The following is a 13322-nucleotide window of genomic DNA, read 5'->3' as shown; positions in this document are numbered from 1 at the left end:
TCTCTTCTTGCTAATGGTGGAAAGTTAGCTTTGTTATCCTGGTTACTCCAGTTTGGGTAATTATATTCTGCCTACCTAAACCCCTCTTGTAATCTCATTTGGATATTATATTCTTCATTTGCTCAGAAACTGCTGTGTATTGTTGCTGTGTGCTTCTAAACAGCTGCTATGCTCCCCACTGAAGGTGACTGAATTTCACTTGTAGGTGAACTGATCCCTAAGGTTGGTGTGTATTGGAACACTATAGCACTCATCGGACTAAACTCTTGAGGAACATTTGAAAAAGTTTTCGCTATTACGGTTTATTTGTAATTGTGCTGACATAAACCATAGAGCTGCCTTTCATTTTAACATTTGTGTGTGTCATTTAAACAAATATCCTACCATAAGTTTGTGCTGTTTGAGCTTTCATACAAACTCACCTAAGACCTGTTCCTTGAGATCATGGAGTGCTTCCAGTTCTTCGATTCCTGTATTTTTCCCAGTCTGGTGATGCCTTCCAGGCCTCGCACCCTGTTTTTATTTTTTTTTTTTTTTTTTGAGACGGAGTCTCGCTCTGTCACCCAGGCCGGAGTGCAGTGGCGCGATCTCCGCTCACTGCAAGCTCCGCCTCCCGGGTTCCCGCCATTCTCCTGCCTCAGCCTCCTGAGTAGCTGGGACTACAGGCGCCCGCCACCACGCCCGGCTAATTTTTTTGTATTTTAAGTAGAGACGGGGTTTCACCGTGTTAGCCAGGACGGTCTCGATCTCCTGACCTCGTGATCCGCCCGTCTCAGCCTCCCAAAGTGCTGGGATTACAGGCTTGAGCCACCGCGCCCGGCCGCACCCTGTTTTTAAACCCAAAGCCTATTGTTGATCAAAAGCAATGTTTATTTCCTCAAAACCTGTCTTTGCCAAAGTCCTCCAGTCCACTTCTCTTCCCTTGAATGCTAGAGTTCGTCTTCTCTGATCCTCAATCACGATTACGAGGCACGTTTTGAGAAAAATCACAGAAAAGGGAGACCAATTCATGTGGTCTCACCTAAGGTCTTGGCATCTTCTATCACTCTTTAATTTCTGTGGTTTGCTTTCTCTTTCATTTCTCACAGTGATTATCAAGAACTTCCTGGAACCTTGTTGCAGTTGTCTTCCTCACTCCCAATCTCTCTAATTTTCTGGATATGACCTTGCCTTATCGTTGAGAAAATTTCTTCTGCCAGGCCTGATTTTCCTTACCTTCCCCTTTCCCTATCCATAAAGCACATCTGCCTTCATCCATTATATAGCTCCATTCCTCAGGGCCCAGAGGATGAGATGCTACTCTCATTCTAAACTATTCCCTCCACCTCTGCCGTGTCTTCTAGCCTCCTCTGGAATTTTGGTTAGTTTCTCTCTTTCCTACATTTAAAACTCTCCATTTCTATTCACCCCTTTCAGCCAATAAATGTGCTCAGAACCTTGCTACCTGAAAAAAAAGTCTTTGCTTCACTTTACATCTTTCTACAGCTACTATCAATGTCTCTCCTCACCTCTCATCAACTTTCTCTGAAGAATCTTCTACATTTGCTTTCTCCTTTTCGTTGCCTGTCATTCAGTGCTCAACCTTTTACAATATGATTTCTACCCTCTATTCTAATGGAAGTGGTGTTATTATAAATTCATCTTCTGATCATTCCCAGAGATGTTATTTTTGTCTCTCAAATACTTTCTGCTTTTTGTTTTGTTTTGTTTTTCACAATTAGTTTACTCCCTCAATCTTGAAATTCCCTTGGCTTTTGTTATACCATACCCTTCATGATTTTTAAAATTTTTGTCTAACTTTAGTTTTATCTGCCAGTAGGCTCCTTTTCTCCACCTTTTGTTGAACTGTTGTTGGAACCCAGATGATGTTAAGCTGTTCCCCTTTTTCCTTCAGATCTTTTCTAGATTGTCTAGTTTATTCTCATTAACTTATGACTCCCCACACTGTGGCCTCTGAAGATCTCCTCCCTCAGCTTCAGACTGGAGTGTCCATCAGCTGGAAAAATAACTCCAATGCAACATCATTCAGCCACCTCAGTCACGTCATATCCAAACCTGTAGCCATCATTTTTGCATGAAAATTATCACTACTACTCTGAGTTTTTAGTTGTTTGATGCCACTATAAGTAGAGTGACGTCAAGTAAACATTATCTTTGATTTTTTCATTTTTTCATCTGTGAGTACTGCCATTTTTTTCCTTAAATATTTCTTTTTTTTTTTTTCTCCTCATCCATCACTGTTCTACTGATCAAGCCCTCCTAATTTGTTCCCTTTTATTAACTTCCCACTTGGTCTCTATGGGCCTCTCCAATCTCTTTTCCATATCCACCAGGGTATTCTACTGACCCTAATTTAATCCCTCCATAATTCCCCAGAGCCTACAGGGGAAATCTCTAGTTTCTTACCCTAATGCATAGACTGATTCAGGCAGACCTCTCACCACTGTTTTCTTTATATTTTTTGCCATTCCTAACTGCTGGTAGTGTCTCCCTCTCATGATGTTTTTTTCTTGCCCCTGTTCCTTTTCTTATGTCTCTGTCTCTGCTCCTTACCTATTCAGGCCCTATACCTGCCGCACTTGCTTTCACAGGGCCTTTAGTGACTTCTCCTGGCTGTGTTAGGAGCCTCTTTTCTGTACTTCCATAGTATCCTATACAAGTCTGTATTATTGGGTTAACAGGAGTGCATTATAACTATCTGTCTATTTGCCCCACCAGATTCAGAACTCCTAGAGAACATCCACGTATGTGAATTCATCTTTTAATCCCTAGTTACCACAAACTGCATATTCTACTTAGCAAATGTGGATTGAATAAATAAATAAATAGGGACGTAATGAAATTCAGATTAAATAATCTTAAGAATCTACTTAATATGTTAATTTCTTAAAGCCATTGAATGTTTCAACAATAGAACATTTATATAAAATATAAAATATTTAACTATGAGTAATTGATAGGCATTTACTTGTTATTCATAAACGGGATAATATAATTGATTTGTATTGGATTCATAACATTTTAGAGACTATGTGGTATCTTGAGGTAAACACAAAAAGCATTAAGACAGGATTTTTAAAAAGTTTTCAAAATATAGGAAGTAGCCTCTTATGTGTATTATGAATTATTTAACCTGTGAATAACATGCCCCCATCTTTTAAAAATTTATGACAAAAGTATTTTGTTGAAACTTATTGATAAGTGTCACACATTTTCAACTTTAATTAGTGGTTTAAAGGAAATTTCATACATTCAGTAAAAAAAAATTAATAGTGATTAGGATTTGGAAATATTCAAAACTAGAAAATATATAGAATGAATTACTAACCCTATACCAAGTTAGTTTTAGAATCTACCCAAAAAACATATTGTTTTGATATTGTGTGTCCTTTTCTCCCAAATGTTGGCTAAATTTCCACAGCAGTGCAATGAAAATCCATCAAGATATAGGAATAATACAGTCACTGCTCATTATTTATATGTGTTATGGTCTATAAAGTTGCTGTGAACACTGAATTAGTGAATGCTGAACAATTGCTCCTAAAGGAAGTATAGATAGGTTCTTGGCAGCTTCTGGTCACAACCTTTGCATCAGCTTATCAATACATAACTTCATTCTGTGTGTGTTGTTGTTTAAAAATACTTTTTTTAATGTTTATTATTGATTCATTAACATTGAATTCACAGCCAACAGCAGGATAACTCATGCCTGAGCAAAGCTTATCTAACACATAGTCTTCTCCATAAGTCACACCACAGCCCTCTTGCCTCATAAACACTAGACACTTAAGCATTATTCTTGGGAGCCTTTTAAAAAAAAAATTATCAACAAAATTGTTACCTGCTTTGTGCACGTCTGCAAATGACCAGGAAAGTGGCATTATTAAAATTGGGTATGAGTAAATTTCAGCCAATAGGCAAATTTGCAAATACAGAACCCACAAATAATCAGGATTAACAATATTTTGATATGTGCTTTTAGTCGCTCACATAGATTAGCTACACATTTTGGATTCCATTTATTTTACTGTTTACTGTATTCTTATTATTTACTGTACAGTCCTCTACAGTCTGTTCTATGATGGTCTAATAAAAACCCATCACTGGGACTGGGAAATTAGGTTTATTTTTCATTTAGTTCCTTTATTTCCACCTTGTAGTTCCTCTATCTCCTACTTCTCCTCACTAGATTGAGTCAGGAGATGCAGTTCCAGTGTAAGTTTGGTTTTAGCTAAATATGCGATCTTGAACAATTTATTTGGCCAAGCTAGGTCTTATTTCCTCATCAGCATGATGATTATGTTGTTGCTGATAATCTCTAGGGTCTTTCTCAGCTTTAAATTTCGATGTCACTCTTTACAAGTGGATCTTGGAAAATTTAGACACTAAAACAAATTATAATACTAAAACAAAATGCATTTTAATAATTTAATCTATAAAAGACCGAAGTTTAGAATGCACAGATTTCATAAAAGCTCCAGAATTCATTGCAATTTATTCCTTAAAATACTAAAAATTTCATCTGAAAGAATATTATAAACTATTAAGGTATAAATTATCTAGATAAAAACCACCATAACAAGAATGCTTTATATACAAATAATAACCAATTAACAATATAACCAATAAAACTTTCCCTATATAATGCTTTGTAATTTGGTGTTATTGCTGAAAACAGATCTACCATTCACACATTGCTCTTCTCTCTCCCCTGTCTGCCACCCCCACCACCACACACACATTGCCTTCTCTTTCACCCTTCCTCTCCTCCCCTTCTCCCTCTCTCAGTACTTGCTGGCCCCCACACTCACCAACCAAAATCTCAGAAATAGCTCAGAGGTTTACTGTGGAAGATTAAATAAGTGAGAAATGGAAGGTGGGCTTTTAAAGTGAGAAATGATGAGAACTCTAAGAATCGTAAGAACCCTAGGAATGCGTGATGTGACTTGAAAAACAAGAAAACAGATCTGAAAGACAATTCAGAGGTGCTGTTAGGATTTCTGACTGAATTGATATGTAATTATCTTTGTGTGTTTGTTTCTTTTACTTTTTTCACCACCATCATCCCTACTATAATCAAGGCTTCATAGATGTGGGATTTTGGTTTTCTTGTTCACTACTTTTCTTGCATCTCTACTGCCTACCTCAGTTTCTTGCACATAGTAGATATTTTATTAAATATTTTACAAATAAGTGTTCACTGTGTGGGAAGACTAGTGGAGGAGAATAAATTGTCAGAAATGTAATTTTAAACATGATCCCAAATTACCATCTACATATCCATCCATCAGTAAACACTAACCAATAATCATTTTTACCAGGGAGATCTTGCTTAAATATTTATTCAAATAAAACTATTTTAGTTAATGACAAATCTCTAATAATGTGACAAGGCTGCAGAAATGGCTACATTAGGTTATATTTCTAAAAATTCCTATTCAGTCAAAGAAGATAGTGATTCTATTGTGATGGATTATTTGTTAACCAATATAGCCCCATACTCTGAGAATGGGACCAGCAAATTAGAGTGTATTCCAAAGATGACAACCAAAACGGAGACCCTGTGGTCTGAGGAGTGGTTCAATTGCTTCCAAAGGGATAGATACAGGCAAAAATATTGTGCAGAGAATCTGTAGCAGGATTCAAGAGACTGAATTCGAGACCCAGGTCTAAGTAATTCTGTGGCAAGTCAGTTATCTTTTGGCATTACTTACCTCTTCTATTCAAAAAAAAAAAAAGAAAAGATTAAAGTTTTAGCTATTTTGTAATCTTTCTTCCAGGTCGATTACTGTATTCAAGAATTCAAAAATTCAATATTATGTGTTAACTTGAGAATTTGTCCTCAAATAATGGAGAGCTATTTACATATAAAATGATACAGGTTTAGTTTTGTTTTAGACGGTAGAATTAGTCCCAACAAGTAGGATTTGCAGAGGGCGATTTCAGTTCATTCTATGGGGTAATTTTTGAGCCATTTCATTAGTGCAATAAGAAAAAGGCTTATCATGCAAAGTAGTGATATTTTCATCACTGCCAAGGATATCATGTAGGGAAATTATTCATCGTGTTAGAGAGTCGATTTAGCAATACCTTTCAGCTCTAGGATTTTCTACTTCTGCTGTTTAAGGTAGTCCCAAAGCATATCCTCAAGGCCAGTATCCCAGCAAGCTTCTATGCCAGTCTTTTAAATTGAATAAATGATTTTCTTTTATCATGAAATAAGGAGGGTGGGAAGAAGCATGGAGCATCGAAACTTCTTCTCTTTGATTCGCTCTATCACGTTCAGCAGGTTCAAGGTCAGCTGCCGCCATTAATGATTCCCGTATTCCCTCCTGATCAACGGACACTGGCTGCAGCTGCCCAGCAAGGATTCCTCCTCCCTCCAGGCTTCAGCTATAAGGCTGGATGTAGTAAGTACTGTTGATTTTTCATCTGGGAGTGGGTGGAGGGCAAAGCTTTAAATTAGGCAATTTAATATTACTGCCACACCAAGAAATGAGATCACCTATATTGCATTTTTATTTTAAAGAGGAAACACACAGAATGTGTGGAGAAGTGTGTTAGTATTTAAAAGGGCTTAGATTAAGTCTGTGCTTCTGTATAACTCAATTTCATAACTTCTATTTACAGTGTATTGTTAATGTATGAATGTAATTTGTGGATTCATTTAATTTTTTGCACAGATGACATAGGAATATGCTTTTTACCACCTTTTTAACAGTGAGATAAACCCAAATTTCCTAATGTGAATGAGTTCACCTGTTATTTGTCTCCTCCAAATATTTACAGCCTAAATTCTCACCAGTCTTTTGAGTTCTTGGACCGAACCATTCTTTTTCTTGACTCTGGACTTGCATCATCAGTATTCACTCTCCTTCATATTGTGAAGCGCTTCTAGCTCAGATTAGGGAGCACTTGCCTGACTTGACCTAAGTTAGGTCCCTCTCTCCTGCTTCCTTTGGATTCTGTATATTTTCTTTTTCACTTTAATTGTAAACTTTCTGAAGGCAGTTGCTGATTCTGTCTTACTCATTGTTATATCTCAACTTTTAGTACAACATTCAACATTTTTGAATGAATTAATGAATGAATACATAAGCAATATAGAGGACTTTTTTGAGCTAAGTGATATACTAGAATAACTGTTTATATTGCTTATTAACTTTAGATGCCTGTGATGTCATGCCTTTTTCTCTTTCTTACCCAAATATAAATTGCACATTGTTAGTCTTAGGAAAAAATACATCATTTGAAAAAGTTATAGTCAAAATGCCAACTGTATTCTGTAAGATAAAAATAATAACACATTCTAAAGAGGGGCTAGATTGCTAAGCTAGATATCTTCCAGAACATCTTTACCATGGTCAGAAGGAAAATAGTAAAAGCAAGTTGATTGAAATATTTTCATTGATAGAAGTGAATACCACTGAAAAAAATTAGTGAAACATTATTTTAGATAATTACATAGAATATTGTTTTTAAATTCCAGTGCATTTTGGCATATGTGTGTGTGTATATATATATGTGTGTGTGTGTGTATATATATATATATATAGTGTCATTAACATCTTGTTATGCTTTAGTATTTAATTAATTTGAGAAACTCTAACATTACTAGAAATCAGTTCTACATTTTCTATTAGGTGATGTTTTAAATTCTCACATTGGGGATTTCAACATTTATTTCTCATCTTTCAATCTTTCTCTATATCATATAGAAGAAATGGGTTGTAATTTCTTAAATAAGCAAAGCCATTTGACATTAGAAGATTGCAACTCTGTAGTTCAGATAAAAGTGGTCTGCATTCAAGGCTATAAAAATTCGCATATGTGTGATGCTTTGCTCTTTGAGATTTTCATACTGCTTTTGGAAATCTTTCTCTTTACTTTGGTTTCCTGTGTTTTAAAACGGAATTCTCACTCTGGACCCTTAATTTATTCATCTAGTATTACTTTTCATATCATCCTACCTTTGTAGGTTATCAATTCATCCAGACACACCAACATTTTTTTGTAATTAAATACTATGTTCATTCTAAATATTTTAAATTCTAAGAATAATTTAAATTCTATGAATAGAATTTTCATTTTTATTGCTACACTAAGTTCTGATTTTTTTAGTTCTCATTTTTAAATCATGAAAGATGTTTTGTTTTGTTTCTGTTTTCTTAAGGAATTACTGTTCACATTAAACACATGCCATACATATGTTTTTAGTAAAAAAAAAAGAAAAGAAAGACAACACTTTCTAAAATCATTAGTTGCCTTTGACTGCACCTGTAATATATATATATAGATTAGTTATATTTTCAATAAAACAAAAAAATCTTTTAAAGCAACTGCAAAAGTAATTCCGATTAGCAAATATTGTGCTGAAGAGAAAACCACATTTAGTATGAACAATAGCAAAACTGTAGGCCTGGAAAAGGTCAAGAACACCTCCACCTCACTCTCATTTGACAGGGTTGGCATACTAAATTTGTTGAGTGTTAATGTAATGTGGCATGGAGAATTTTTTCCATTTCCAAAATAGTTAGTATATTAACCATTTGATATTCATACTTCTAACGCTTACAGTTATAAATGATACCACTTCTTTTGTAACCTTGGAAATAAAATAGGAAAAAGCCTTTACAGCTGCTGGCAAGCTTGAAACTGGGATCACAGCAAATTCTAGAACTAAGCAGAAGCCAGTAGCAAAAGGAAGTGTCACCCTTGTTGACCCCTGGCATTTTGAGTCAGTTTGAATGAAGAACTGGTTGGAAGTGAAAAGTAGTCCAGATGATGTCCTCCCTAGTCACATTTCAGGAAAGGAATAGAAGTAGGAGAAGAAATTGTGCTGTTTCTGCTCTTCAGTGGGACTTCCTGATTTATTCCCCTCATAGTTGTCAACCATTTATGACTTTTCCAGTTGCCAATTATTTCCATTTATTACATAGTCTTCAATAAAAGAGACTGACCAACCCATTTTGCTTTCAATTTCAAGCAAATATGAAAGATACACTATTTGTTGCTATCAAAAATCCAGATACTTTTCATCAATCCATTTATCGAACATACTGATGATAAATGTTTCTGTTTAGACTAGATGTCTTCATAAAATACATAAAATAAATTTTAAATCTCTGGAACTAAACTAGAAACTTTAAATGTACTCGACAGGAAAAAAAAAAAAATACACACACAGTTTAAGGAACCTAATCGTTATAAACTGAGTTAGCATCTCCTGTTTCTGAAACAAAAGCTTTTAGTTGGACAGAAAGATTTTTTTCTTTAAGAAATACATAATAGCTGAAATATGGTGTGGATTGGAAACCCACAAAATGTGGTTCCTGAGCCTTTCTTGAGTGCTAGAATGTATATCATTTAAACAATATAAGAGTAAATTAGTAGGAGCACAGCCAGGCACATCAGAGAAAATTGACTAGACAGACAGAAAACAAACTCTAAAGAATATTGCTGTCCATTCTTTTCCATGAGTGTGTGGATCAGTTCACAGATGTTGATGTAGTATTAGCAGCATCTCAGACTCTGTTTGGGCATTTGGTATTAATGAAATTAAGCATGAAACCACTCCATGGATCCATATCTAGCTATTGCTTTCCTTACTTATTAAAATCCTAAAATACTTGAAAACTTCTGAGGGCATAAAAATGATGTATATTCTTGAATCAAATCCTTTCTCTCTCTCTCTCACTCTCTCTCACTATATATTTATATATATACATTTATATATATCATACATTTTATATATATACATATATAACATATATACATATATAACATATATATAACATATATATATATAAAAATGTGTGTTTATAAAATAGAGAACTTGAAAGTAATTACATGAAAACACTGGTTTAATCAGTCAGCTTCATTCAGAGACCAGTTCATTCAGGGAAAGAAAAAAATTAGTTGAATAATCTGTATTTTGAACTTCTCAGTTCTATTAAAACTGTCAACTTAGTTATACATAAACACACCCCAGACCATATAAGAGATAATTTAAAATCTCAAATGTAAATTATATTTGTGAATAATTGCTCATTTGAATTAGAAAATAATGATTGCAGCCCTTTAAGTTTGAACAACTACGTAACTAAAGTTTCAATTCTAAATTAATGAAATAACTGGGTGTACAAATGAATTGGCTCAAGTACACACAAGTACCCAGTGGATGGTTGAAGAGTCCAAGAACACAGTCCATTTGCCCCTGCTGGAAAGTCTGAGTAGTATCCTAAACTATTTATCAAAGACTTCAACGTGTGAGCTGTGAAGCTTGTGTCAGATACATCTTTTTGAAATAAAATATAAATGCCTTTGGTGCCTGTAGAACAGTTTTATGTTTTTGGAAAGATACTGCTTTTGCTCATCCTAGAGCAAATTCTACTTTACAAAAAAATCAACTTTGAAGGAAAATAATTTTTGAATGTTCGTGTTGGTGTCAGCCTAACATTTTATACTTGGGAGAGACTTTTGAGATAAGGTGGTTGATAGATATAAGGTTAGTCAAAAACACTTTCTCTCACTCTCACTCCAGGCCTCTTTCTGTAGCACATGGCTTCTTTGAACCCCGTGTTCAGGATCACTGCTATTTCTTCAGAGTACATATTTTAGAGGTAGAAATTAGAGGTATAGATGATTATTTTATTACTAGAGACTGCACTCCTCTGCCCCTCTCTTTTCTGTTTGGGTATAAAGTTCTCAGTAATATAATTGTAACCATTAGACGCTTTAGAGATTTTAACTGGAAGATATTTTATGTGGAAATTTAAAAAATCTGCATGAATGGCAAAATCCAATAAAATAACCCATTTTGTATACAGTATGAAACCAACAATTATAAAAGAGCTGGCTTGATAGTAAAAGAGTGGCTCAAAGTATCAAACTGAATATGAAATATAGCTACAGATAGAGAATATTTACCAAGAACATCTGGACATGTGCCTAGTGCCATGGTTCTCAAACTGTGTGCGAAGATTCCCAGGGTGCTATAGCTAATTCATAGGGAAACAGGATATTTTCAAATTTTAGAGAAAATACAGAGGCATCTATTGGACACTGTGTGAACTATCATAGATAAGTTGTTTGGACTTCACTAAATAAAACTGAGTGGTTGGATATTTCCTTTGTTTTTAAGAGTCCCATGAAACAATTATTGAACCATCAATGGTACCTTAATTGAAGAAAGTTTGGAAACTTTTGTCCTAGAGTATATTTGTTTTAAAAATTACTATGATTTTTTTTTAACCTGGAAGTTATTGTCATTCACCTGTTATACTGCCAACCACAGAACAGAATATTATAATAAAATTTATTTTCCACTTAACAGTGCTACATACAGTATTATGAAGATACTCAATTACTTGTCTATAGCAATTGATTCCTTTGTCAATATGATTTCAAGCATTCAATATTTGGTTTATTTGTTTTGATTTAATTAATGCAGTTTCAAATAGGCCACTACAAATAGAGAGGTACTTTGAAGGAGAGAGCCTGGACTTGGGATCAGATTTTGCCTCATTCTGATGCTTTGATTATCCTAATCCAAGTTACAAAGCTTCAGTTATTACATCTACACAATGATGTAATAAGATCCATTTTACAGAATTGTTGCAATGATCAAATGAGATTATCTAAGAATTGGTGCCTAACATTTTGCCCATCTTGTTATGTTATTTATAAGTGATAAAGACTGAGATAATATAGTACGAGCAAAATATTGATGTTGTTTTGAAAAGAAAAAAGGATTTTAAAATCACACCTGGCATTTGATGACATTTCATCACTCACTCTCTTTGAGTTAGGATCAAACTCACTCTGCCATACATGAATGAGGCTTCCTCTGACTGAGGAAAAGAACTGTTTACAGAAAAGTAGCAGAGTACTGATGAAAACATTTGTTTGGTTTAATACAAGCTTAGCCTTACCTGTTTTTATTATAATCACCAAGTTTTAAACTTTTTCTTTATTTTTTTATTTTTGGAGACAGTCTCACTCTGTCATGCAGGCTGGAGTGCAGTGGTGTGATCTTGGCTCACTGCAACCTCCACCTCCCAGGTTCAAGAGGTTCTCCTGCCTCAGCCTCCTGAATAGCTGGGGTTACAGGCACGCACCACCACACCCAGCTAATTTTTGTATTTTTAATAGGGATGGCATTTCGCCATGTGGCCTAGGCTGGTCTCGAACTCCTGACCTCACGTGATCCACCCACCTTCCAAAGTGCTGGGATTACAGGCATGAGCCACTGCACCTGGCCAGTTTTAAACTTTTTTTGTTGTTGTTTTTTACTTCTCCTTTTATTAGAGATCATGAGTTTTAGAAAATGTATTTAGTCTCTGTTTTGGCTGTATAAAACTAGAAATATATTCACATACTCATTCTGTATTTTAAAACATTGATTAATTTTTCAGAAATGTGCTAAATAGCCTTATAAAGTTACTGATTGAAATATTTAATTGCCTTATGAGATTAGCTTAAATAAATAGAAGTCGATGAGCCAAGCTTAATAAACTTAAAATATGCTATATTTACTCCTCATCAGTTTTCTGAACAGTATTTCCGTTTCCAATAAAAAGGGAAATTCTCAGTTAATTAGTTCCTCATACACCACAATAAAATTAATGTTTAGGAGTTAAATACCATAAACTTCCTCAGGCATATTTGCTGATGTGTTTCCTGTTTTTAGTTAATGTCACATGTTTCATTGTTTAATGGGAGTATCATATGGGTTCCATTATATCTCTTATGCAAAGAGTTCATGTGTCTGGCATTTTAGGAGACTGCATGCTAATTTCTGATTTAACTGTGTCAGCTGACATACAGGTTATTAATGATGAGTGCTGAAATAATCACCAAAGCACAAGCTAAAAACCATCAACATGGTATGCTTTTATCAAACTGCCAAAATAGGAAATGTGTTATCAAGATCATATACTGTATGTTCTTTGTAAATAAGCAGAGAGAAGAGGATATAATCATGTCTTTAGGCTTCTGTTTTTTGTTTGTTTTTAGTTTTTATTTTTTTGAGACAGAGTCTCGCTCAGTTGCCCAGGCTGGAGTTCTGTGGCATGATCTTGGCTCACTGCAAGCTCCGCCTCCTGAGTTCAAGCGATTCTCCTGCCCCAGCCTCCTGAGTAGCTGGGATTACAGGCATCTGCCACCATGCCTTGCTAATTTTTTTTTTGTATTTTTAGTAGATACGGGGTTTCACCATGTTGGCCAGGCTGGTTTCAAACACCTGACCTCAAGTGATCCACCCACCTTGGCCTCCCAAAGTGTTAGGATTACAGGCATGAGCCACTATGCCCAGCTGGCTT

The 13322-nt window shown here is 35.0% G+C and overlaps 1 protein-coding gene across 4 annotated transcripts in view; it reads left to right on the top strand.

Annotated features, from left to right (window-relative positions):
* SOX5 (SRY (sex determining region Y)-box 5) overlaps nucleotides 1-13322 on the top strand; it is a 1081658-nt gene that overhangs the window by 935132 nt on the left and 133204 nt on the right. For all 4 annotated transcript variants that reach the window (XM_011994779.1, XM_011994778.1, XM_011994777.1 and 1 more), the window contains one exon: nucleotides 6290-6410. In XM_011994779.1, the coding sequence (XP_011850169.1) occupies nucleotides 6290-6410 (121 nt within the window). The remainder of the gene's footprint in view (nucleotides 1-6289; nucleotides 6411-13322) is intronic.

The sequence above is a fragment of the Mandrillus leucophaeus genome, unplaced genomic scaffold (genome assembly GCF_000951045.1).
Source record: "Mandrillus leucophaeus isolate KB7577 unplaced genomic scaffold, Mleu.le_1.0 Scaffold461, whole genome shotgun sequence".
Classification (NCBI taxonomy): Eukaryota; Metazoa; Chordata; class Mammalia; order Primates; family Cercopithecidae; genus Mandrillus; species Mandrillus leucophaeus.
This window is presented reverse-complemented; position numbering and strand designations above follow the sequence as displayed.